The 26,055-nt window shown below is 45.9% G+C and overlaps 1 protein-coding gene across 3 annotated transcripts in view; it reads left to right on the top strand.

The window, feature by feature from the left end:
• Positions 1 to 22,544, top strand: part of Gramd2b (GRAM domain containing 2B) — a 97,905-nt gene extending 75,361 nt beyond the window's left edge. For all 3 annotated transcript variants that reach the window (XM_050120884.1, XM_050120886.1, XM_050120887.1), the window contains exons 4-14: positions 2,152 to 2,218; positions 4,456 to 4,559; positions 7,692 to 7,787; positions 10,411 to 10,482; positions 10,577 to 10,657; positions 13,223 to 13,334; positions 13,836 to 13,958; positions 14,524 to 14,611; positions 15,723 to 15,827; positions 16,035 to 16,128; positions 21,360 to 22,544. In XM_050120884.1, coding sequence (XP_049976841.1) covers positions 2,152 to 2,218; positions 4,456 to 4,559; positions 7,692 to 7,787; positions 10,411 to 10,482; positions 10,577 to 10,657; positions 13,223 to 13,334; positions 13,836 to 13,958; positions 14,524 to 14,611; positions 15,723 to 15,827; positions 16,035 to 16,128; positions 21,360 to 21,401 — 984 coding nt within the window. In that variant the 3' untranslated portion in view covers positions 21,402 to 22,544. The remainder of the gene's footprint in view (positions 1 to 2,151; positions 2,219 to 4,455; positions 4,560 to 7,691; positions 7,788 to 10,410; positions 10,483 to 10,576; positions 10,658 to 13,222; positions 13,335 to 13,835; positions 13,959 to 14,523; positions 14,612 to 15,722; positions 15,828 to 16,034; positions 16,129 to 21,359) is intronic.
• Positions 22,545 to 26,055: the final 3,511 nt, after the last annotated feature.

Raw genomic sequence — 26,055 nt, 5'->3', positions numbered from 1 at the left:
ATGTCCGTGGTCTGACATCTCACAGAACAGGGGGATGCTGCATCCACACCCTTATGATAATTCAGTCTCATCGGGAACCCACCACACAGAGAAGCGAGACCTATGAACACACGGGTCACAACTCTGCTAAATCCACCCAGAGAGGTGACAAAGCCCACCTTTACTGGGGCCAGCTTCGGGGAGTTTGAGTTTTATTTGGGGTTTGGATTCTGGGAGTTGAACCCAAATCCTGTGTACCAAGAACACACTCCACTACTGAGCGAGACCCCTGACCCCAGTTTCCCCGCATCTCCCCCCTAAATGCATGCATACGTACCTTCTAAGTACTAAACAAAATTGTTGACACAGACATGAAACTTAAGTATTTTTGATCTCCACAGCTACCCTACGAAGGTGTGTCATTTTTAAAGGTCCGTTTTTGCCATCCCCCACGGGGGCCAGTCAGCAGTCAGATTATGTGTTTATTTCCTATGTTGATTTTTTCTCTTCCTTTCTTTCTCCTCCACTCCTCACCTAACAATACTCTGCTGCCAGGGCTGCCCTTGAACTCATGACAATCCTCTTGTTTTAGTCTCCCGGCTGTTATGATAGAACATCTCCAACCTTTATTTTTTTTTTCTTTTTGAGACATGTCTGCCCAGTATAGCCCAGGCTGACCTTAAACATGGGACCCTCCTCCTCCTGCCTTAGATTCCCTAATAACCCACATTACGGGCGCATGTCAACATGTACAACTCTTCCGGGATATTTGACATTAGGTGTGCAGTCAGTGCTGTCTGTAACCCTTAAAAAGAAAGACTGTGAAGCCCCTGCCGTATAGGACATAAAGCTTTCCATACAGGCTCCTAGGATGGAGAACCCGAACGGGGACCCTCATAGGAGGAAATTCCAGAACTCTGATGCAAAACCAACGCATGGGAGGCAGTATGTATTAGTACACGTTACATAAGATGTTCGTCTGTTAAACAGCTGACATGTCGGGGCCGTCTGCCTTCGTAATGACCTGATCTAGAATATTCTTTATACCAGTAGATGGTCTGGTTTTTGCAGAGCACTGATGGTTCAGATAGCATCAAAGACCTGCTTGCCAGAGTTCTTACCACAGTGTTCTCAGCCTATGGGGATTGAAGGACCCTTTCACGGGGGGATCACACATCAGATATCCTGCATATCAGATATTTACATTATGATTCACAACAGGATCAAAATTACAGTTATAAAGTAGCAATGAAATAATTTTATGGTAGGTGTGACCATATGAGGAACTATATCAAAGATGGGACGCATTAGGAAGGCTAAGAACCACTATCTTATCACATATTTTCTCAGGAGCGTTCTAGAAGCAGAGCAACCTGTCACTAAAGGACCTGAATATGTCTCTCAGTCACTGTGTGGCCGTGTTCCTCAGTAGCCCTGGTTCACGATGTCCTAAGCCTGGAATGGGGGGTGTCACCTAGTTGGGTTGAGGCACAGATGATGCTTGCGGTAACCATTTCGCCAGCTATAAATTTCTGGCTGTGTGTGACCGCCACAGTTGTGGAGACAGGTGCAATCTGCAAGGAAGCCTTGGGTCTTGAGCTGCCCTGGAGCGTTAAGTCCTGCTCGTCTGCCTCTGGCCCCGTGTGCTTTCACGACCACATAGCACTGGTGGCCACATCTTGTCCCGCGTGGTGGGCTCTCCCAGTGTGTTACTCCATGTCAGTATCCTTCTCAGGCAGGGAATTCTTCTGATGTCAGTCACAGAAAAAAGAAACTGAGGCCCAGGGGAGCTAAACGGTGAGGGCATGACCACGCACCGAGGCAGAAGTAGAGGCAAAGACTTCAAGCTCGGGGTGATTTGAGTGCAAAGCTTCTAAGTCATGACCTTTCCCCCAAGGCACTTAGGTGTGTATGTCTCTAGCACCTTCCCTGGTAAAGTCCTTAGATTGTCGTCTCCTGTCTTATCAGGAGTACCTTTGCCCTGCTCTGATGCTAAGCTGGCCACCCAGCAAGGCGTTAATCATTAGAACGTGAACTTGTGTGATCCCGTGTCCCCTATGTCTCACTGAAGGATTGAACTGGAAAATCAATCGGTTAAACTAAGGCTATGATGTGTGATGGTTGAAGAAACGGTGGCGATGTTGCTGATGCCTGTGTTTTGTCCTCCTGCAGTACAAGGCCAACATGCACTTTCACAAGCTATTCCTTGACGTCCCAACTGAAGAGCCGCTGAGGCAAAGTAAGTCCCGCCTGTTGCTGGCTTAAGTTACAGGTTTAACATCTGTCTAAGGGAGCCGGAGACCTGGCTCAACAGTTGCAGAGGACTTGGGTTCAGTTCCTAGCCCCTACATGGCAGCTCACAACTATCCATAACTCCAGTCCCAGGCCAACAGTGACCTCTTCTGGCCTCCAAGGGCACTAGGCACGAACATGGTACACAGATATATGTGCAGACAATACATGCATACACTTAAAATAGAAATAATATTTTGAAAAGTGTTTTTTTGAGTTGTCGAAACAGTTTAGGAAGAAGGAAAGCGCATTCCAGGGACGCGGTTGCCAAGAGACAAGTTTCTGAAAGGTACAGGTGATATCATGTTGGCTGCATTCAGCTTTCACTAGCAGCCTGGAACATGGGACAGAAGGAACCCCCTGCTCTCGTGATACTGACGCATCCAGGCAGGGTCCACAGTGATGTCCTTGCCATTTCTATGTATGCCGAAATGTCTGTGACTGAGGCTTCCTGAGATTTGAGATAATCAGCCTGGGGCAGGAATGGCTGCCACAGAAGTCTAACAGGAAGCATCGTCCCTGGTCTACGGAAGCATTCCTGCCTGTGTGGGGGGTGCCGAGCAGAGTGAGCACACCCAAGCAGCTTCCGGGCATACCTGGTTAGCATGTGGCTCATCACAGGACCCATGATATAACTCCAACCTCTCTTGGCGTATACTTGTTGAGTCAAGACAAGGTTCTGCCATGAGCTGCTGGCAGAAGGTGTGGTCATGCGCTCTTACCCCGTAAGACCATCTGTTTCATCAGTGAGTCATTAGGATCTTGGCCAGAGAGGACCTGGGGTACTTATCTTAGCAGGCAGGTGACACACTGTGGCAGACAGAAGAGGCTTCCCAAACATCATTCTTGGCTTCTAGAGGGAGAATTGCCCTCATCCCATTTCTGCTCTTAGGATGTCTCTAACACTTTGAATTGAAAAACACATTGTGGGAGCCTAGGCAGTTTGGATGCTCATCTTACTAGACCTGGATGGAGGTGGGTGGTCCTTGGACTTCCCATAGGGCAGGGAACCCTGATTGCTCTTGGGGCTGACGAGGGAGGGGGACTTGGTTGGGGGAGGGGGAGGGAAGGCGGTGGCGGGGAAGAGGCAGAAATCTTTAATTAATTAATTAAAACAAAAAAAAAACAAACAAAAAAAAAGAAAAACACATTCTAGTCACCGTGACCTTATTATGCTAAAGATGACTCAAGAGCGAGGCACTCCTGAGTCCCACCCAGCACTCAAGACTACAGCAGGTTCTCAAGTTTGAGGCCAACAAGGTCTAAATGCTGAACTCCAGGCTAGCCTGGACCACACAGCAACACCTTATCTTAAAAGAAAGAAAGAAAAACTGGTAAAGAAGTGATAATATAGGGGGCTGGAGAGATGGCTCAGTGGTTAAGAGCATTGCCTGCTCTTCCAAAGGTCCTGAGTTCAATTCCCGGCAACCACATGGTGGCTCACAATCATCTGGAACGAGGTCTGGTGCCCTCTTCTGGCCTACAGACAGAATATTGTATCTATAATAAATAAGTAAATATTTAAAAAAAAAAAAAAAAGAAGTGATAATATAGCCAAATGTGTGTTCACGTATTGTAAGTGTGGAAACAGATAGCAAGAAATTAAAAAGTGGGGAGCAATTAAACCTGCAGTGGATAAAGAACATAGGAGTTATTCCCAAAGCAATGTCCTCCTCAAAGAAAGGAAGCCAAAAAGTTTTAATCTGGGAAACCATACAAGCAGAAAATCACTTTGGGGGTGAGCATACTTCTGAGCATGCTCATTTTTAAGGTCACAGTTCAAGAAGGAAAGATGACAGACACACTTTTTTGGGCATGCTTCAACCCAAATTCACAGGGCACATACTTGAAAGCTAAAGTGGCGGACCTGAAGGTTTTGGGGATGCTCAGTCGGGGTCACAAAGATGGTGGACAGGAGCATCTCTGGTCATGCCGAGCTCTCGCCAGAAAGTTTTTTGGTGAAAAACAAACAAAACGATTGTAGTCAAACAAGGCAGGCAGGCCATTCTGAAGTTGCATTAAATGGATGTGTTGGCCCTGAAGATGCTAGCAATGGAACTTTGGAGTGTGAGTGACCATTTCATCACCAAAATACAGGCAAACTGTTGTTTGAGCTAGACCTCCTGGAAGCAACGGTAGTTTGGTGAGATTCTAAAGGTGCTGTTCCACCTGTCTGTCCCTTAGGCTTTACCTGTGCCCTCCAGAAAGAAATCCTGTACCAAGGCAAGCTCTTCGTGTCGGAGAACTGGATTTGTTTCCATTCCAAAGTCTTCGGAAAAGACACTAAGGTGGGTGCGTCTAGAAGACAAGGTTAACGCGGTGTTCGCTACGTGTTGCAAATAGAAATTACTTTAAATTTAGCTATATTTTGACATCTCCATCGTGAGTCTGACTTTATGCCCCATTTCCTTTGTTGTGCTTCCCAATTCGATGGCTCTAAATGACCCCGGATGATCCTTCCTTCCGCGAGTGCTTCTCCCACCCTTTGCCCTGAATCCCTATTACTCACGTGTCATCAGAGACACTAAAGTTGTTTCTGTGCATTTCTGGGGAAAGCATTCATTCAAAACCAAAACATGTAGCTGGGTGTGGTGGTTCAGCCCTATAATCCTAGCCCAAGGGCTTCCGGGAGATTGACAGCAGTCTGGGCTATAATAAGTGACTTCCAGGGAAGCCTAACCTGCTGCATATGACCCTGCCTCAGTTACCCCACCCTAGGGGGGGGGGACCTTTTAAAACTTAACCATTTTTGCTATAATCATAGCAGTTACTAGGACAACAGGTTTGTAAATTAGTGTCTTAACTCTTGCCGGCACAAGGGACCTGGAACAAGTCCAGTGTACAAGCCTTTGTCTGCGGAAGTCAGAGCCCCATGACCTCAAATATGCTCTGGTGTGGCTGCCTTGAATTCTCTGTTAAACACAAATTTGAGCTGAGATACAGGCCAGACACCCAGGGCTTGAGAACAGCTCCTTGATGAAGGAAGCGGCAGTTTCCTGAGACACAGCTTTCTAAAACTGTCCCACAAGCAAGAAAAAGGCCTTCCGTGTCTGTGAACTCTGGCTTCGTAGCACAGTTCCAGGCAGCCAGAGATCAGAGGTCACCTTCCTGCTTTGCATGACCTCAGTGAGTTTTCACTTACTGTGCCTCGAAATTATGAATAAGCCATTTCATACCCATGAAGTAGCCAGTGATGAACTCTTTGAAACTAATATACTATATCTAGACATCCTCCCTGTAACCACTGGTAATCCTGTAAGGACCACTCAACAAATACGACAAATATTCTCTATTGTGCTGATGTTAGCTCTGGAGGGAGCTTGCTTCATGGTGCTTTATATATATGCTTACTGTGCATTATTCTTAGGCATATTTTGAGTTGAGGCATTCTCTGAATTAATACAAAATAGTATTCCACTGTAACTCTAGATTTCAGGATTATAAGAATTTGGTCATGGAGTCTGCAGGGGATCCGGTCCTGCTTCTCAGTGGGATAAACATGGGTCTGAATTCAGGGCGAACCTGTATCTATAAGCAGAGTCGCAGGAACTGAAGACATTCTGAATAAAGGATTTTTCTTTTTTTAATAACGTAAGTTCCCGAAGGCCGTGAGTGAGCTTTGAGCTAATGTGACTTAGCAGTGGTTTGAAAGTTCTGCTTCTACTTTAATGACAAAAAAGAAGCTGAAAGGAGTGTCCCCGGGTGGTTTTTTAATACACGGACACACTTGGGCTTCTTCTGTATGAGCTACGTCTAACCTTCAGAGAAGGGACAGAATGAGGTTTGTCTGTCTCTTCTCACCCCAAGGATGGTGTCAACGAGGTTTGGGCTTTCGAGGTCTTGCAGAATTCCCTCAAAGGTCAACAGACCTCCATCCAGTATGATTTAATAAGATTAAAGGCTTCCAGTTTGCTCTCAGAAGGGACCTTTCTAAGCGCCTACTCTGAAACACGTGTTCCTGGTGCCGTGTTTCCAGATGGCGGTCAAATTAACAGGCGTATGTATCTCACGTTCCATCTTGTCTCATTGGAAGCCCACTTCATCTTCATTTCACAAGTGATTTGACTCTAATTTTACAGTCATGGGACAGATGATTAAGATTCTTTCTGGCTCTCTTCTGCCCCCAGAGAAGCCTGACCCTACAGCTCTTGTCACCGTGTCCTGGGAAACCAAACTGGACTCGTTCTGATACCATCTGTCATCTTAGTAGATCTCAAGTTCTACTTCTCCAGAGTTATCCCCTGCCCTTGAGAATGTTTGTGGGTGAAAACAATAGTTTTTAGAAAATTGTCTTAAGTGAGCTCGGTCCCTCATTCTTCCGTCTTCCTTCTCAGAATGCCTCAGAGCAAAGAATAACCCATCTCAGACACAGTGTGAATGTAGACATTCAAAACTAAGAATTTGTTTTTATTCCTTCAAACTAACAGAACCAACACAAGGCCCTCCTCCTCCCCACTGACCCAGTGATTCTTTCAGAATGCGTGACGTGTTTTTATAAAATACACATTCAAGTAGGTGTGTGCACCTAGGCATCGAGTCAAATCATTTTTTTGGAAAACCATACCTGCTTGTGAGACTCCTTACAGGGTCACGGTAATATGATCGTTTTCATTTGCCACAAAACAATGGCGGTCACTGTTCTCTGTGTCGTCTGGTGTATTCTTATATCGTATGGGAGGAAGTGACCATTTTGGATCAGATCAGTTCAGATTCCAAAATTTGTAAGGTCTGCTGTACAGGACCTTGAATGAGCCATGTATGCCTCCAAACAGATTTCACGATCTGATATCAAAGCCTTACCTGATTGGCAGAGTTAAATGGAAGTCTCACCTGATAACTAAAAATTGTTATTACTTCTGATTTGAGCCAGAAATGAACATGTTGTGCATTTTGATTCCATGAGACAGATGAGGAACCTGGAAAAAGGTTTTTTTCAGCACTGAATGTCCTCCGCACCTTATCTTATTTAATTCAGAAAAAACCTTCTGAATAGTAAGAAAGGCTGTCAGTACTTGTAAATCTGGAGGGAAAAGCTTTGCGTGGATGGCGTGTCAGGCTGAGCAGGTCATGTAAATAGTAATGGGACCAAATTCAGGTTCAAGACTTCTGTCCAGCATGTTTTCCCCACCCACATGTGTTCAACCCCAAAACCAAGTCCAGAGCAGATCCCATAAGCGCTAGGCCTCCGTGCAGCCTTGAGCTCTGTTGCATGGACATCAGGGTAGATGCTGTGTTCTGTTACCATGTCTAGAACGTCCCAGGCACGCCCTGTGGCTTTACAAACTCCACTCTGAACAGCTCAGTGACGTCCCCACAGCTCCCAGCTTCACTCTTCCTCCTGAAGCCCGCTGCTTCAAGTATAGATCTGAATCGCTCTGTGTCAGGTCTGAGCTGGCGTTGACTGGATGGTTCTGTTTCAGATCTCTATCCCAGCTTTCTCGGTCACCCTGATAAAGAAAACCAAAACTGCCCTTTTGGTGCCAAATGCCCTGATCATCGCGACAGTGACAGACAGGGTGAGTACAGCCCCGCGGGGCGAGCTTTGCGTTGTCTGTTGTTGTTTTCTTCTCCTTCGCTGCTACTCTTGATCTTGTGAGGCTCTGTTATCATTAATGCATTTCAATAGCAAGTTTACAGGAACATCAGCGTAGACAAACACTAAACGTGCATCGTGCCTAGGACAACTCTGAAAAGTATGTCGGATGCGTGGAACCTACTGTGTGCTAAAAGTGTTTCCCTCGCCATCCAGTTGATACCAATAAAAGATTTATTCTTTAAAAACAGATGCAGGAGCCTAGCAAGATGGCTTCGTGGGTAAGAGTGCTAACTGTGCAAGCCTACCAGCTCACATTCAGTCCCCAGATCCCAAAATGGAAAGAGACCTCTACATGTGTACACTGTAGTATGCATATGTCCATGTATGCATCATACACACATATGCATGCTTATAATAATAATAATAGATTAAAACTAAGTTTAAAGGGGGAAAGGAAATAAAAGCTTGGACTTGGTGTGGTGGTCCATGCCTTCCATCCCACACTCTGCGAGTTCAAAGTTAACCTGGTCTAAATCGCGAGTTCCAGGACAGCACAGGGCTACAGAGAGAGGCATCACGCCCATCTGCGCTCTATGCGCCACCATACAGTTTGTGAACCGGGCAAGGGACTGGAGATTGAAACACACAAACACACAGAGACAGAGACCCAGGTCATCCTTGAAACAGGAATGCCCCCTTTATTGTGTACCAGAGACGCTTATATAGAGATCCTTAACGGCTAGCCACGCCCCAGCCAAACGCACCAGAAACCACTCTCCTGCCATCAGGAACTCCTGAGGGTCTCGTGCTCAGGGCAGCTGCAAGCATTACAAGTTGTTTACCAGAAATTCAGGATCTGGCGGCGGGGGGGGGGGGGGTTTCACAGCTCCCAACAGCCAGGTGCACATTAAGGGCTTTCTCTGTTTTCTGATTTATTTGTACACACCCCGTATAGAAAGCGTGCTTGAGCGGTTTCCCATTGTTAATTCTAATATTATCTAATAGCTTCAGAGCTATCTCTGCCCCTATCTGTCCAGTGCTGGAGCCCACAATGCCCTTACTCTGGAATGCAGTGGTGCTGACTTGGAGATTGCATCATTCTCTTGGTAGCCAATGAGAGGGATTGGTCAAACTCAGTCTGAAAAGGCTCCATGACACACCCATGAGAAAATCGCAGCTTTTCAAGTCTTGTAGATGTACCATTTACACAGACATGAAATCTTTCCATATGTTGTTTGCTTCCAAAATATTTGGCTAGCTTTGATTTTAATTTTTTCCTCCATAACTCACAAGCATCAGGGTCGAGGGGGGTGTGTTGAAATAGGAGCGGCGGGGCTGCGTCCCCGGCACCCGGCCGCCCACATGGCTAGCTTATGCCCAGAAATAATTACACGGAAACTGTATTCTTTCAAACACTGCCTGGCCCGGCTAGTTCCAGCTTCTTATTGGCTAGCTCTTACATATTGTTCTAACCCATTTCTAATATTCTGTGTAGCCCACGAGCTGGCTTGCCAGGGAGGATCTTAACCTGCGTCTGTCTGGAGCGGGAGAATCATGGCGACTCCTCAACTCAGCTTCTTTCTCCCAGAATTCTCTTCTGTCTACTCCGCCTACCTAATTTTCTGTCCTATGAGGGCCGAGGCAGTTTCTTTATTAATAAGAAATCACTCCCACATCAGGGGTGGATCTCCATCTGAGTTCAAGGAAGAACCTGGAATTCACGGGAACAAGAGCAACCCTGTTAGAGCTGCTGGGACGTTTTCTCCAGAAATCTAAGTCAGAGCAGAGAACGCAGGCCTCCTCCAGGATCCACAAAATACCTTCAGAAACAAAGTGCTCTAGTGGGGAGAGGGCTTTGGAGGACCGAGCCTATATCACCAGCCTTGCCTCAGTGCCCTGCCCTCCCATCTCTGTTTTTAGGGGGCACCCATGTCATCCTTTGGGAGCCTTCATTTTGCTCCATTTTTTAAAATTATGCTTAAATTGAGTTTTGGGGTTTTATACTGTGATATATGGGATATAAGGAGCTGGAGGTGTGGCTCCGTTGGGAGAGCACTTGTCTAGCCCTGGGTTCAATCCCCAGCATCACGTAGACCTGAATGGTGGTGGCCATCTCTGATCTCTGCACTCGGAGGGGATGGAGGCAGAACTATCAAGAGTTCAAGATCATCTTTAGCTGCATAGCGAGTTTAATACCAGCCTGGGTCACATGAGACCCTGCCTCAAAAGAAAAAGAAAAAAGACACATGGGGAATGTACTTGTTTTAGTCAAAAAAGAAAATAAAAATTGAATGTTCAGGTGGAAAAAAAAAAACGAGGTTATATAGTTGAAGTGAAGGTTTTTGTCATTTGAAAATATAAAAGCTAAGGACCAAAAAGATGGCTTGGCTGGTAAAGGCATGTCTTTACCACAAATCCTTAAGACCACATGGTGAAAAGAGTTGTCCTCTGATTTCCACAGGGACACCATGGCACACATGTGAGCATGCATGCACACACACATACACACTAAATGTAATTTTAAAATTTCTATAAGAAAACACAAACCCTACGTGGCGAGTATGTTTTGAACTCTAAACTCTTGATTGCACTTCATGTTCCAGTACATATTCGTTTCCCTGCTCTCCAGAGACTCAACATACAAACTGCTCAAATCTGTGTGCGGACACTTGGAGGTACGTGTGACGTCAGAACTCTATGCCTTCTTCCTTCGGTATTTCTTAACGTCTATAGTTGACCTGGGTTTTCATTTCGTTCCTATGCTTTCAGAACACCAGTGTCGGTAACAGCCCCAACCCGTCTTCTGTTGGAAATAGTTTCGAGACAGTTCGCCCTTCGTCTCTGCCTCTGGTAAGCTACCCCGAGAGTGATCTAAATGCATGAGCCAAGGATGGAGCCACAGCTGCCCTGTGCTCACACCACAGTCAGGGCTTGGAAGAACTCCTGACCAGTGTAGTTGGGGACAGCTGCGGAGCATAGCTTGTCTCCCCAGAAGCAGAGGAGCCAGAGGAGGCCTCTAACTTTTTTTTCTAGTAATCTACAGGTTGTTCTGGAGAAATGTGGTCACGAGACTGCAGGTGCATAAGATCTTACTTCGTTTGCTTATCAGCTTTGTTGTGTGTGGTGCTGGGGGTCAGACCTAGGGCCTCACGCATACTCGCCAAGCACTCTTCACGAAGCCACGTTCCAGACACAATACTCCTTTAAAGAGACTCACACATCTCTTTGAGGCAGGCTCAGCTCACAAAGGTCTGTGCAGGGTACCATACTGTGTACACTATCAGAAACCAGGGAAAACTAGAACCAGTTCTTGCCTTCAGAGACTTCAACTTCGGAAAAATGAGGCAAAATCAGAAATGACCAGGCAAAGCTGTTATGCTCAGATGGCAGGTAGAGCCATTAGGGTTCTCTTGGACTTTGTACACCACTGAGAAACCTCCAGTGGTATCTCCCATTTGTACACGATACCGATCAATAATAGAATTTTGTTTTTCCAGGAGAGGTCTAACAAGATTGTATAAACCATTGACCCCACACTGATTATTGATAAGTGTTTGCCTTGAGTCAGGTAATACAAACCCATAGTTTCAGCTAGGTGGTGGTGGTGCACTCAGGAAGCAGAGGCAGGTGGATCTCCGAGTTTGAGGCCAGCTTGGTCTACAGAGTGAATTCCAGCCAGGACTATACAGAGAAACCCTGTCTTTAAAAAGTAAAAATAAAAAAAAAATCCATAGTTTCAACATCTATGAATCTTCTTTTGCATTTTGAAAAGCTAGTAATTAAAACATGTCCACGTAAAAATTTGAATAAGAAAGTTTATCTTGGTGTGGTGGCCTACACCTGTACTTGGGGAGCTAAAACAAGAGGTTTGCTGTTAATTTTAGGCCAGACCGGGCTACACAGGCCATGCTAGAAATACATAGCAAAACCTTGCCTCAAAAGCAAAAAGGAATGTTTATAGCAGTGTTTTTCATAATAGCCCCAAAGTAGGACAAAACACTATAACGAAACGTCTTTAATATAGTATACAGTGGAGTATTACCCCCTCGTGAAAAGGAACTGAAGTGCTGATACATGCTACCACACGGATGGACCTTAATATTGTTATGACAAAAACAAACGCAAGAGGCTATGTGTCCCATGGCTGCATTTCCTGAGGCTTCTCAAGTTAGAGGGGATTTCCATCCTCTTACGTCATGATGATCCACAGCCCTGGGCGGTACCAAGGACACACAAGATGCCTTAGAATTCAGCAAACACGGTGTCCAGCCTGGGCCCACCCAGCTGGGGTCTATCCCTCAGGCAAGTTCCTTCCCGTCCGAGCCACTTCTTTCATCCACTGAAATGCTAGCCTCGCCGCATGGGTGGGCGAGTCACTGGATCCCTGTGTGCCAGGCATGCTGCCCCGTGCACAATGAGCCTGCATGATTAAGTTGAAGAGACTCAGGTTCTTCACTTTTCAAACTGGGCTGAGGCACAAAGCCGTGGAATCTGTCCCCAGCACCAAACAAAGCAGGCATGGCGGCTCAGGGCTCAAACCGGGTAGGGGTTGAGGCGGGAGGGTCCAAGGTTAAAGGTCATTCTCAGTTTACATTGAGACTTTGAGAGCAGCCTGATATAGATGGAGACCCTGTCTCCAAGAGTTAAGTATAAATCAATCAATCGAAATTTCAGCTTTCTTTCCCCTATACATCATTGTAAGGAATCTAATGAATGTTGAGGTGACCCAAAGACAGCAAACTCAAAACACAAAAGATGCTCGTTTGCTTACCAGATGAGTATTTCCTCAGTTGGCCGCTAAACAGTTAAGAGCTCAGCCTAATTCTGCCTTTGCCAGGGCCAGCTGGGAACACCAAGTGTCTCCTTAGTCTTAAACACTTCAGGGAAGCCAGTAGAATACAAATTAAAACGCCTCTGCTGGGTGACCTTTTCTCCCTGTCCCCTGGACCATAGCCAACCCTGATCGGATCTAACTTTAAAGGTTGTAACCTCTGATGTGCCGGCCATGATTATTTTATCCTTTCCTGCGCCCACTGTCATTTTTTTAAATTATAATTTGCAATACTTTTGTCTACATATTTGAATGGGTTTGAGCTGTCTGTGGCAGTCAGATTCTTCGGGGCTCAGTGCTCCTGAGATTCTCAGTCTCCCACTGGCAGCTTCTCTGTCTCTCGCCAGCCATCCAGTGCTTTCTCTAGGTATTTGTTTCTACCCAGCCAGTGTGCTGTTTGTTAATAGAATTCTAACCATGCAGAAGAGTCTCGGTTTCCGTAAGCAGATACTCCCGGGTTAGGAATAATCCTAGTGGGTGTGGTAACCCATGCTTCGTTTCCATATTTTATGGGTCAGGCCTAAGCAAGGCTGCTGGCGTTTACAAAGGCCTGCCTGTCTCCTCACTTCGCTGTCTCCCCTCAGGATTTCAATGATGAATTCTCAGACCTGGATGGAGTGGTTCGACGGCGGAGGCGAGACATGGAAGGCTACAGCAGCTCCGGCTCCCAGACTCCAGAGTCCGAGAACTCCCGAGGTCTGGGGAAATTGTGTCCCGATTCCAGTTCCGCGTCCCACAACACACCCTCCCCTCACCCTCTTCGAAACACAAAACCAGGCCCACCCTTCTCTTCCCAGTTAACGGTTGCAAAGGAAATCTGGGGAGAGGGATCCTAAGGAAGAGAATTGCCTCTGTGGCAAAAATCCATCTCCTTTGTCCTTATTTGACAAACATCTCTTACGCTGAGAAGCTAGGGTGGCGGGCAGAGATCAGCGTGAGGTTCCTCACCTATGTCAGTCTTAGTAATTAAATAGGAGACTATTGTATACTTTCTCCCTGTGGATGCCGGCCCCGTGACCCTGCATCATTTTATTTCCTGGTGAACTCTGCGTTTCGGTCTCCAGGCCCCACATCCCACTCCTGAGAGCTTCACAACGTGACTGTCGTGTAGATAAAGGAATCACGGGTTTTGTAGCTGATCCCAGGATTTTTAACTATATTGGGGAGCAAACTGACCTCGCTTCATTTTCTTGACAGACTTCCACGTGACCGAGTCCCAGACAGTTCTGAATGTCACCAAGGGCGAAGCAAAACCACCTCGGACAGATGCGCACGGGAACAGAGCGCCAGATGGGAAAGCCAAGAGCCTGCCTGCGCATGGTGAGGAGCAGGGTTTGGGCGGGAAAGCGACTTCTGTTGGTAGCCAGTAAAGAGCCCAAGTGCTTCACACCATGGCTGCCTCCCAGAGTCCCTCGCCTCCTTCCTCCTTTTGGTCTCTGCATGTCAAATCCTACTTACTAATTCAATAATAGTTCCTGGTTCTGGACTTTACCAGGGGTCACGATGGAAGTTGCCACATTAGTCTCAATACTTGGAGGTTATGAACCAAAAGTTGGTGGTAAAACTCGTTACTGGCTTGTTTCTTACTTATTAACTATAATAATAATAATAGTAATAATAATAATAATGGTGTTACATTGTAACATTGACACCACCCAATACAATACTTGGCAGGAGGAGCCTGTCAAATATATATTACTAGATAAAATGACTTGGGGAAAAAAATGAACCTACTGGTTAAAATACCAAGGAGGAGGCTTCCACTAAACTTCCCTTCCACCAGGGAATGAATCTGTCTCTAGTACCTCTTCCCAGTTGAAATACTGTTAAGTGAAAGAAGTATACTGGGGTGCTAAATTGTTGCTCTTTTGGTTCCCCTCAACAGGCCCGTCAGAAGCTATCGGTGTCTTGCATAGCGTCAAGTCTCAGAAATGCCCAACTCTCCGCCATATTCTTATATTCTATGCAGTTATGTAAGTAGATGTGTTTACTCTAAGTGGTTTATGCAAATGATCCTGTTTTGCCGATGAATAATCTCTTCACGTTGCCAAGAGTCCTTGTAAATCCCACTAGTGCCGACACAACCCACATATTTTTCTTGGCAATTTCCGTTTCCTTCTCGGAGGATTTTTTAATGCCCCCCCCCCACCTCGGGCTTAGATTAGCTTTTCAGAATCAGTGTGCTGAACCAGTCACAGAACCGAGGACTGAGCCACAGTCAGTAACCCCTGAAGCATCTTTGTTCTGCTTATTTATTGTTCTGGGTGTTCAACTTCTTCGGAACTGAAGCCAAAATAGCTTCAAGATTTTACTGACAACTTAGGCACAGACTTTTTTTTTTTTTTTTAGCATTTCAATCAGCTTCCAATCTCCAACCAATTGTTTTTCTGAGAAGAGCCAGTTCAGGTCTAGAGTGTCTCTCATACTGGAGGGGGTAGATACGTTCATCTGGTGCCCATTAAAGCAAAGAATTTGGGACTCTCCAGGGAACAGAGTTTGCTATTCTCTGCTCAGGCTCCTGGACCAGAGGAAGAGAGTGTTAAAAGGGATGGGAGTTTTGGCTTAGCCATCCTGCTTGGGTCTGGGCTTGAGCAATCCTCTAAGAATGGCCTTTTTTTTTTCTCTTTGAGAACGTGGGTACCAGGATTTTAAGTACCCTTGCTGTGAAATTTTATAATAAACTTTCCATTTTCTTTCTTTTGTTTTATTTTTTATTATTACTTTTCTATTTTTTATTTCATTTGAATGATTTGCCTGCATGTGTGTCTGTGCACCACATGCACACCCGGCACCCGTGGAGGCCAGAAGGCATTGGATCCTCTGGAACTGGAATTACAGATGGCTGTGGGCCACCTTGTGGGTACCAGGAATCGAACTCAGGTCCTCTGGAAGAGCAGCCAATGCTCTTAACTGCTGAGCCGTCTCTTCAGCCCCTCCACTTAGACCTTATTAAAGTCTCCCAGGCCTTTGATTATTTTTGAAAACGCTCCCAAAGTAGAAAAGGAATGGCTCTGAGTTCATTGATTTTTTAAAACGTCGGTTCCTGGCCAGTAACGTGTTGGAGATGTCTTGTTGCCCCTCTAGTGTCTGCGCACTGATCATCTCGACCTTCTACATGAGACACAGAATTAACACTCTGGAGGAGCGCCTGGGGTCCCTGACGTCCATTGTGGAGCCCTACAATACTGAGTAAGACGGCTTCCCAGTGCTTGCTCTTCAGATTAGCATAACAGCTGTCCTACGTTTAGAGTCCTCCTTGGGAAACATCAAGAAACCGTTCTGTATGAAGCACTTGCCGGTCCTCTCCTCTAGCCTATGGTTTTCTGTTCAAACTTAACAATCCATGCCTTTCTCTGCCATGGTTGCACTTAACGCTGTTTTTCTTTTTCCCTACAGGCAGCCAATCCCATCAGGACTGGGATCACAAGTGCAGTTAAATGTGGAGGCCCTCTGCCAGGAGCTTACAGCTAACATAGTGAAATTAGAAAAGGTAAGTCGATCTTTCCTGAGTACAGAAGCAACCTGGTCATTCCTTTCGATGGCCACTGGCCATTTTTAGTTCCATAAAGAAATAGAATTTAATCTCCCCACAAAATGATGATCTGGTTGCTCTGTCATTTGTGTCCCTGGCTGGACATCAGACCACTGGTCAGTGATCAGTGGCACTGGGGTTCGTGGAGGGATGCATTAGGGAGCCAACTAGAAACTCCTGACTCACCGCAGAGTGGAGACTCCACTCACGTGAATATTGTGTTTAATCCCTGTCACTAACTTGGCTCATAAGAAATAGTTTTAAATTACCTTGCTCCGGGTAGAAGGCTGTTATCTGAGGGCCTAGAATTTGAACCACTGGCCGAGTTGTGGTTGGAAGTCTCCTGCTTGCTTTAGGGGCTGCAGACACAGCTCAGCAGGTAAGGGCACTGGCTGCTCTTCCAGAGGACATGGGTTCAATCCCTAGTTTCCACATGACAGCTCACACCTGTCTGTAACTCCCGTTCCAGGAGATCTGACACCTTCACATAGACATGTATGTATGTGTAAATAAAGCACCAAGGCACATAAAATACAATAATGAATAAAATCATTTAAAAAAAAAAACTGTATGGTGACACACGCCTTTAATCCTAGCTCTTGAGAAGCAGAGGCAAGAGGATCTCTGAGTTCTAGCCAGCCTGGTCTACAGAGTGAGATCTAGGCTACACAGAAAATCCTGTCTTGGCGGGTGGGGGATCTTCTGCTTGGGATTGGCTCAGTGGTAGAAAGTGTCTTTAGCACTCAAGAGGGTGTGGGTTCAATCCTAACAAGTAAATCTGCCTTCTGATTTACTGCTCATATGCTTCTATCTCCAGAATATCTTCCCTGGGTCAACTCTGTCCTTAGCTTCATTCTTAGATTTGATTTGGTAAGAGGATGGATGAGGAGAGGGTAATTCATAACTGCCCTAGAGAGACACCTAAGTATCAGGGTTTATTTCTCCTTTCCAACAGTTCCCTTCCTTTCCCATCTGCTAACTCCTTTGGTTTTGCCCTAATCCTTTACCTGGGGCTCTCCAGCGTGGGGGACACTGTTGTTTTTTCAATTTCGCTCCTTCTGACTTGTAAATGCTGTCCTTTGGATGGGAAGCACACAGAATCCTTTCGCCTTCCCTCGCCTTTCTCCCTCCGCCTGTGCCAAGCCCCTGCCGGGCCACCGCAGAAAGATTTGTTCCCCATCGGCAGTTGGCACGTCTGTGTGGGGCTCAAGCCACGCCCAGCTGGGCGGCTAGAGAGACTGCTGGAAATGAAGGGAGGCCACATGCATCCCAAAGCAGAGTCTGTAAAACGTAGATTTGGGTCAAAATGTTCCCAGAGGCGTTTGAGCTGTGGCCTGGCACAGCCCGGGAATGAAAAGGCTGACCGAGATGCACTGTGGGAAATCCTGAGGCATGACTCAGCTCTTTACCGCAATTCCTTTCTGCTGTAAGAGACTGGTGGTGTCTAAACCTCGTGGTCATTCCGCAGCTCTGCTCCCCGTTTCTGTTCATTGTCTCTGCCCCTCCCAGTCACCTTCACAGGAAACCCAAGGGTAACCTCCCCTTCGAGTCCCAAGAAGTCTGCCCTCAGGTGCCCCACGTTCTCAGTCACGCCATGCTGGCCCCAAACCACCCATCTGACGCCATGAAATTGAATTCCGTTATGAATTTTCTTTCTATTTTCTGTTTATTATTATGGGATGTGAGGAAGTATAAGGAGTGTGTGCGCATGGGTCCCTGAACACGTGTAGGGGTCAGAGGACAACTTTTGGGAGTCAGTTCTTTCTTTAGTGGGTCCCAGGAACAGAACTGAAGTTCAATAGACTTGCACTGCCTGCATTTTACCCATGGAGCCATCCCCATGGCCCCTATTTGTATTTTCTAATACTCCTGAGAATCAGCATTTAACAGATTTATTGGCCGCTGGAGTTTTGGCTGTCAGTTGCTGCGTATTTATCTCTTTTGTTTGTGTGGGATTTTTGTTTGTTTGTTTGTCTTTATAGGTATGTTTTTCTCTGTCTCTCTTGTTTGTTTTTGTTTTGTTTTTTGGTTTTTCAAAATGGGGTCTCTCTCTATGTATCCCTGGCTGTTCTGAAACTCACTTTGTAAACCAGGCTGGCCTCAAACTCAGAGATCAGCCTGCCTTGGCCTCCTGATTTCTGGGGCTAAAGGCATGTGCCACTACTGCCTGGCATTGTTTGCTTTTTTCCACATTTATTTGTATTTCGTGTATGCTCACAAGCATGCGTGTGTGCATGCCCACGATATCACAGCGCACACATGGGAGTCAGAAGACAATTTGTGGGAGTCAATGTGGGTTCCAGGGTTCAAACTCAGGTAGTTTGAACTTGACAGCCAGAACTAGCCCCTAAGCTTCTAGCCTAGAGTTGAGAATTACTGCAGGGCCTTTGTGATAGTCACTGGCAAAGTGATATAGGTCTCTGTCCCATTTTGCTTCTCTGCTGCTATAATAGAACACTGAGCAGTAGCAACTGGGCGGGGGGGGGGGCACAGCGGGCTCATTTCAGCTTAGAGTCCATCATTCAGGGAAGGCACTGAAGCAGAGGCCATGAGGGAGGAAATGCTGCCTACTAGCCTGCTCAGTTACCTTTCTTTCTCTCTCTCTCTTTCTTCTTTCAAGACAGGGTTTCTCTGTGTAACTCTGGCTGTCCTGGAACTTGCTCTATAGACCAGGCTGACCTCGAACTGATAGAAATCCACCTGCCTCTGCCTCCCGAGGGCTGGGATTAAAGGTGTGCACCACCACCACCACCCAGCCAGCCTTTCTCTTTCTGAGACTTATTTTATGTGTCTGAGTATTTTGCATGCATGTATATGTAAGCACCATGTATGGGCCTGGTGCCTAGGGAGAACAGAAAAGAGTACCAGATGCCCAGTAGCTGTGGTTACAGACAGCTGTAAACCACTGTGTGGATGCTGGAAACCAAAACCAGGTCCTCTGCAAAAGCAGCCCATACTCTGACCCACTGAGGCATCTCTCCCCGCACCCATTTTTTTTTTTAGATTAAAAAAAATTATTTTATTCGAGGCCAGCCTGGTCTAGAAGAGCTAGTTCCAGGACAGGAACCAAAAGCTACGGAGAAACCCTGTCTTAAAAAAAAAAATTATTTTATGTATCTGAGTGTTTTGACTGTGTTTGTATTTGTACCTCATATATGCAATATATAGAGAGGCCAGAAGAGGGAGTTGGAGGCATACACACACAAACACACACATCTCAAAGCTGGAGTTACAGACAGTAGTGAGCTATCATTTGGGTGCTGGGAGCTCAGATCTTAGTTACGTCTCGTATGCCCAGGCTCACCTGCCTAGGAATGGCATCGCCCCCTGAGTTGGGTCTTCCTACGTCGATTACCAATTAAGAAATGTCTCAGGAGGGAACGGGAGAGGAGGGAAGGAAAACTATGGTCGGTATATAAAATAAATGAGAAAAAATTAATTAAAAAGAAAATGTCTCACAGTCGGGGTTGCGCCAGCCTGATTGAGGCAGTTCCTCAACTCAGGTTCCCTTTTCCCAGGTGTCTCCAGGTAAGTGACGAGGTGACACTGAAGCTAGCTGGGACATCTGCTGAGCCATCCCACCAGCTCAGAATGCTTTCAGATGTGTTTCTACTTTAGTGGACAAGTGTTTGCCTGCATGTATGTATGTGCAATACGTGTGTGCAAGTGCCCCCTTGAGGCAGAAGAGGGCATTACATCACCCGGAACTGGAGTTGCAGGCAATTGAAAGCCACCTGATGTGGCTGCTGGCAACCAAACCAGGGTTCTCTGCAAGGGCAAAAAATTCTCTTATGTTGGGGAATATTTGGAGTCCTGGCCTCCAGCTGCTCTTCCTTGCTAGAGATCTTTACTTTCCTTCTGATTTGAGTTACTAAAAGCTGTGTCAAAGTTGTTTACCAGCTCTGCTTCACGAGCACGTGTTGCCTTAGCCTCGAGGATCAGAGGATAAGGTTTTCACCTGTTGGCCCACCTGACTGTTGGGTATATAAGCCTCCGTGGTGCTGTTGAATAAAGGGGCTTCTTACCAGTGTCTAGAGGTCTGCATCTCTTTGTCTTTCTGTCTGTGTGTCTTTCTATGTTTCAACCTCCAGCTCCTTGCCCGAAGCTCGCAAACTGTATGGTAGCACATAGAGCGCAGACAGGCGGTGTGCGCTGCACTCTTACATGCTAAACCGTCTCTCCAGAAGCCCCTCTCCCCCCAAGAATGTTTTTTATGGGTAAAGAAGTAATTATTTTCCTAGGACTGGAAGGGGCATTGATGGCAGAATGTTACAGTAGGAAGAAGCTAAATTTGAGTCCCTTGCTACCTGTGTACATGGTCCTGTGACTTTTTTCTCCTCCCTTGCCCTCAGTTTCGTATGCAGACCCAGCCTGTGTATAAGATGACACGAATCTATCAGTACCTCACCCTCATCCTAGAGACCCTTTCTTTCTGCTTCCCTCGAGTCTGTCTGCCTGTAGGATATCGTAGACTCCTCTGAGCAGGCTCTTAGTTTGGTCTGTAGTGCTATCACTGGATGCTACAATTGGGTCATTTATAAAGAGAAGGGATTTATTGAGCTTTCCATTCCAGAGATTGGGAAGTTCAAAGTAGGGAGGGCATACCTAGTGAAGGACTTCCTGCTGATGGGGACGCCGTGGTGAGGCAGAACGAGCTTGCTAACCTTGGTTGTCGCTTATTACCAAGCCTCTAATGCAACTCTTAGTAAAGCCCCACCTTAAAATACCAACAGCGCAGGACTTTGGGGGTTCCATTTCAGCATGAGTTTTGTCGGGGGGCGGGGGGACACAAATACCAGGCTGTAGAGTATGTTCTTTTTTTATCCACAGGGTTCTCTACCCGATCATAATATTGGTTCAAAATCTCTTGATCTGAATTCCTTAAAACTCACCTATTCTGTGTTTTCTGAGAGCATTTTAATACCCAACTAAGGACTGTAGACCATGGGGTAGTTGGTCTTTCTGGAAGCCAGTCTTCTGTGGATGTTATGCAAAGCAACATGTAATAGAATTGCTAAACATCATGGCGCTAGTTAAAAACACAGGGTGGAGCTTTATTTAAATTTAACCTCCGCATAGCTTTTTATTCTAGGTAGGATAAGGTCTAGCATTTCCCAGCCGTAGCAAATATACTCTTAAGAAAGACATACTGTAATTTCTAACAACGGCATCTCTTTTATTGTCTCAAGATACAAAACAACTTACAAAAGCTGCTTGAGAATGGTGACTGAGTGACCAGATCCTGGGGCCAACATAATACCTCATGTTTTCCCTTGAAGAAGGTGCTTCCCGAGAGAGTCTGTTATGCGCCCCCTGCTGGCCAGAGGCGCAAGAGACTGAGAATCCAGCTGTGTTCGCGCTTGGAGGTCTCCAGCTCAGAAAGGGGTCGGGAAAGGGACTGATTTTGCTTTTGTGCAATAAAAGTTGACCTTGTCTCTGCTGCTGCCTGAAGAAAACATACCCATCTCGGAAGGTGAGCAAGGTTCTGGAGGACGCCTGTAGCGTCAGTAAACCCTGCACTCCATGCTTTTCAGCCCTGCCCAGCCTCCTCTTCGCTCCCTTCACGTCCCAACCAACCTTCAAGACCTAAGGGGAACGCCATAGACCATAGACCGACAAACTCGACACAGTCCTTTAAAGAATTAGCCATGTGCCTCCAACAAGGCACTGAATAGCTCCAAATGAGCAGACTCGCGTCGAACCCCTATGTTTTTGACTCTATTCCCCCCTCCCTCTCCGCTCTTTATGTCCAGATTTCTTTCATCTGTGCGTTTCAGTTTCTCAGTTCAGTTTTGTAAGCACGTCTGATAAAGTGAATTAAATGTTCCGTTTGTGTTATGCCGTTTTGTTCCCCGGGTCTAGTACTTAATCGGAGTGTGATTCGTCCCTACCTCCGATCAGGAATCCTTGAGGTGGGAGGCTGAAATACTGAATCAGATTCGCTCTGAAACCACAACTAATCTTTAAGCCAAAAGTTGTGATCGTGATTTTCTATGCTATGGAAAAGTACTGTTCTTAAGATTGTAGTGGGCTACGGTGGCAGTGTGGAACCAGGATGTCTGTGTTACTCCCTCAACTCCATGGTAATCGAACGCCCTCCTCCTACAATAAAGCAATAAGTGGTGGTTTTGCTAACTTTTCTTACCGTATGGGTTGGATTTTTTTATTAATAATTATTTAGGGTACCGTAAGATCTGTAAGTGTAAACCATTCTCTCTGCAATGCGTTTTATAATCATTTCTGTGAAATGTACTTTGTTTAATCAGATAAGCTAATAAGTGGAGCGGTTACGTCCTTGGAACTTGTCAGCCCACTGGGTAACTGTGCCTGGTGCACGGGCTTTTAATAAATACTCATTGGCTAAAAATGCTCTACTTAACTGTTTCCTGGGTTTGTAACTTCTTTTCCCTAAGGCTTATATCTCCTCGCCTCCACACTAGGACTCTCAACTTCATACTATACTCCCCGCCGCCGCCACAGAGGATTTATTTCAAAAATTAAAAAAACAAATGGGGGCATTATAATGGTATCAAGGAAAGAAAATGAACATTGAATTCAGTAGATAAGTGTTTGAATCCTACATTTAATTGACATTTATGAGGTGTGTAGCCTCAGACAGGATAGTTTGCCGTCCTCTTGCCCATTTTACTCATGGGACCAAAATTATCCAAGACTAGAGTGCCTGCGTGGGTATGGTGAAGCTTCGATTGTTGGGCAGTAGTTTCCCTCCTAACAGGTACCGTGGTTTGCTTTGTTTTGATTTTTAATTTTATCTGCGTGTGTGTATTTGTGCACACGAGCAGCTCAGGGAGAACAGCTTCCGGGAGTCAGTTCTCTCTGAAGCACAGCTCCCGGGAACAAACTTAGATCATGTGGCTTGCTCTGTGAGCACCTTTACCCACTTAGACCTCCCTGACCCCACTGTTAAGGGCTCTGCCATCTAGAGATTCATCTTAAAGCAATAACTAGGTAGATAGCAGTTTTGCGTGGAAGAATATTTTTTTGAGAAAGGGTCATATTATGTAGCTCTTGCTGAAACCTGCTATAAACCAAGCTATTCTTTGACTCACAGGGGTCTACCTACCTCTGCCTTCCAAGTACTGGGATTAAAGCCACATGTCACACTCAGCCTCCGTCTTGGAAACTTTCTGTAGCAGAACAGGTTTTGTTTTGGTGTGGTTTTGTTTTTTGTTTGTTTGTTTGTTTGTTTGTTTGTTTGTTTGAGACAGGGTTTCTCTGTGTAACAGACCTGGCTGTCTTGGTACTCACTCTGTAGACCAGGCTGGCTTCGAACTCACAGAGATCCACCTGCCTCTGCCTCCCGAGTGCTGTGTTTAAAGGAGTGTGCCACCACCGCCCAGTTGAGCAGTTTTTTAAGAAAGGTCCATTGTGGAACCTTGTCACCATTTGCACACCTCCCTGTTAGAGTCCCTGCCATCTCACCAGCCCAGAATATCCTTTCATGAGTCCCTCCCCCCCCCCCCGTTTTATTACATTTATCTCATGGGAGGGGGCAGCATATATATGCACGACGCACAGGTGACTGCTTGTAGGAGTTGATTCTCACCCCGTATGAATCCCAGGAATCGATTCAGGTTATTAGGTTAGGCAGCAATCTCTTTAACCCACTGAGCCATCTTGACAGCCCCTCATGTACTGCTTCCAAGCATGTATCCTGACACTAATGCTGTGGCTAGATTAACTGCTAGAGCCGAGGCTTCCTGGGGTTTCAGGCATAGGCCGCCCCATACAACTTAATGCAGCATCTTTGATGGCCCGGATGTCCCGGCTGTCTTCTTTGTGTCTAGGTGCAAAGCCTTTTCAATAGTGTGGACAGAAAGACTGAAAACTGCCGCGCACCACGCCCCCGAGTCTGCACTCTGTGTGCTGGCACCCAGTTCGCGAGCTTTGGGCAAGGGGGCTGGAGGTTAAAATACACAGACACACACAGACAGAGAGATAGCCACACAGGTCATCCTTGAATTCCCCAAGAATGCCCCCTTTATTGTGTTCAAGGGCAGATTATATAGAGATAGCCATGTCCCAGCCAAACCCACCAGAAACCACTCTCCTGCCATCAGGAACTCCTGAAGGTCTCGTGCTCAGAGCAGCTGTAGGCACTCAGATCAGGGGATTACAAGAAATTCAGGATCTGGGGTCTCACTGCTCCCAACAGAAAACCACTTTTTCTATTGTGGTTTTTTTTTATCTTTTGTATTTCTAACTACTTAATGTAGTCTCCCTCTCCCCCACCCCCATACACAGAGAGAGAGAGAGAGAGAGAGAGAGAGAGAGAGAGAGAGAGAGAGCATCCACTACACTGATATTCTGTATATGATCCTGACAAATGAGGAATGAAATGGCCCTTGTAGCCCTTGTCTGCAGATAAAGCCCCTGTGTGAATGGGTCTTTATGAATCACACAACTCTTATCCTTTAGGTCTTTAAGAATCTAGCCAGAAAGCCTCGCTTTGACAATTCTTTTTGGAAGTGGCCTTAATACACTTAAGTATGAGAAAATGCAGCATGGGGAAGTCTGCATCCATTTGTCCTGCCGTCACTCTGCCTAAGGTTTTAAAGATGTGTGTATCTTATTTTGTATGTGAGTTGTTTTGCGTGCGTGTATGAATGTATCCCTTGTACATGCCTGGTGCCCGTGGAGACCAAAGGAGAGCAGCAGATTCCCTGGCAGTGTAGTTACAGGTGATTGTAAACCAGCATGTGGGCGCTAGGAACCAAACACAGGGCCTCTGCAGGAGCCGCAAGTGCTTTTAATGCTCTTAACCGCTGAGCTGTCTCTCCAGCCCCTTCTACCTGTTTTAAGAATATTATAGACAGAAACATCCCTCCTCCCCTCTCCAGAAAGCTACAGATACTCACTGAGAGTGTTCCTTTGTTAGTTTCTGGCTAGCCCTCTGCCACGTGTGCATAAATTAGTGGAGCAACACTGGTTACTTTGTTTCCATCCCCATGTTCCCTGTTACAATGTGCCAGTAGACTGACTAAGCAGATTTGACCCCAAGCATCTTTAGGCTCCTTCTCTCCTGCATTCTCCGGCTCTGGTCATGTAAAAATCCCCTTGCTCCCCTTGACCCCTTATTTGAGCATAACATTGAATTCTATGCCTTCCTAGCTATGCATATATGGGTCACAACTCCCTCTTCTGGCCTCTGTAGGCACTGCATATATGTAGTATACGTACATACATGCAGGCAAACGCTCATACACTTGAAATAAAAATAAATATTTTTAAAATATATGTAAGCTGGGCTGGTGGTGCATCTCTTTAGTCCCAGCACTCAGGAGGCAGAGGCAGATAGATCTATGAGAGTTCAAGGCCAGCCTGGTCTACAAAGTGAATGAGTTTCAGGGCAGTCAGGGCTACACAGAGAAACCTTGTCTCAAAACATAGATAGATAGATGATAGATAGATGATAGATAGATAGATAGATAGATAGATAGATAGATAGATAGATAGATGATAGATTAGATAGATTAGATAGATAGACAGATGATAGATAGGCAGACGTGTAGGTAGATAAATGATAGATATGTAGGTAGGTAGGTAGATATGCTGGAAGGTAGAAGATAGATAGTAGATATGTAGGTAGGTAGATGATAGATATGTAGGTATGTAGATAGATGATAGGTAAATATATAGATAAATAGATAGTAGAAATAAAAGTTCTGTAACCATTCTAGTACAAATCTGTATCAATATTTTCCTTTCTCCTTGGAAAACAACTAAGAATTGAAAGGCTGCATCTCGTGACAAGTGTATGATTAACTTTTTAAGAAATAAGAACTGGACTGAAGAGGTGAGCCCAAAACACATACTGGTTTTTGTTTGTTTGTTTGTTTCAGAGGACTTGGGTTCAGTAGCCAT

The sequence above is a fragment of the Alexandromys fortis genome, unplaced genomic scaffold, assembly GCF_014885135.2.
Source record: "Alexandromys fortis isolate MF-2015 unplaced genomic scaffold, M_Fortis_MF-2015_v1.1 scaffold_181, whole genome shotgun sequence".
Lineage (NCBI taxonomy): Eukaryota > Metazoa > Chordata > Mammalia > Rodentia > Cricetidae > Alexandromys > Alexandromys fortis.
The sequence above is the reverse complement of the archived record's forward strand: the minus strand, read 5'-3'. Positions and strand labels throughout refer to the sequence as shown.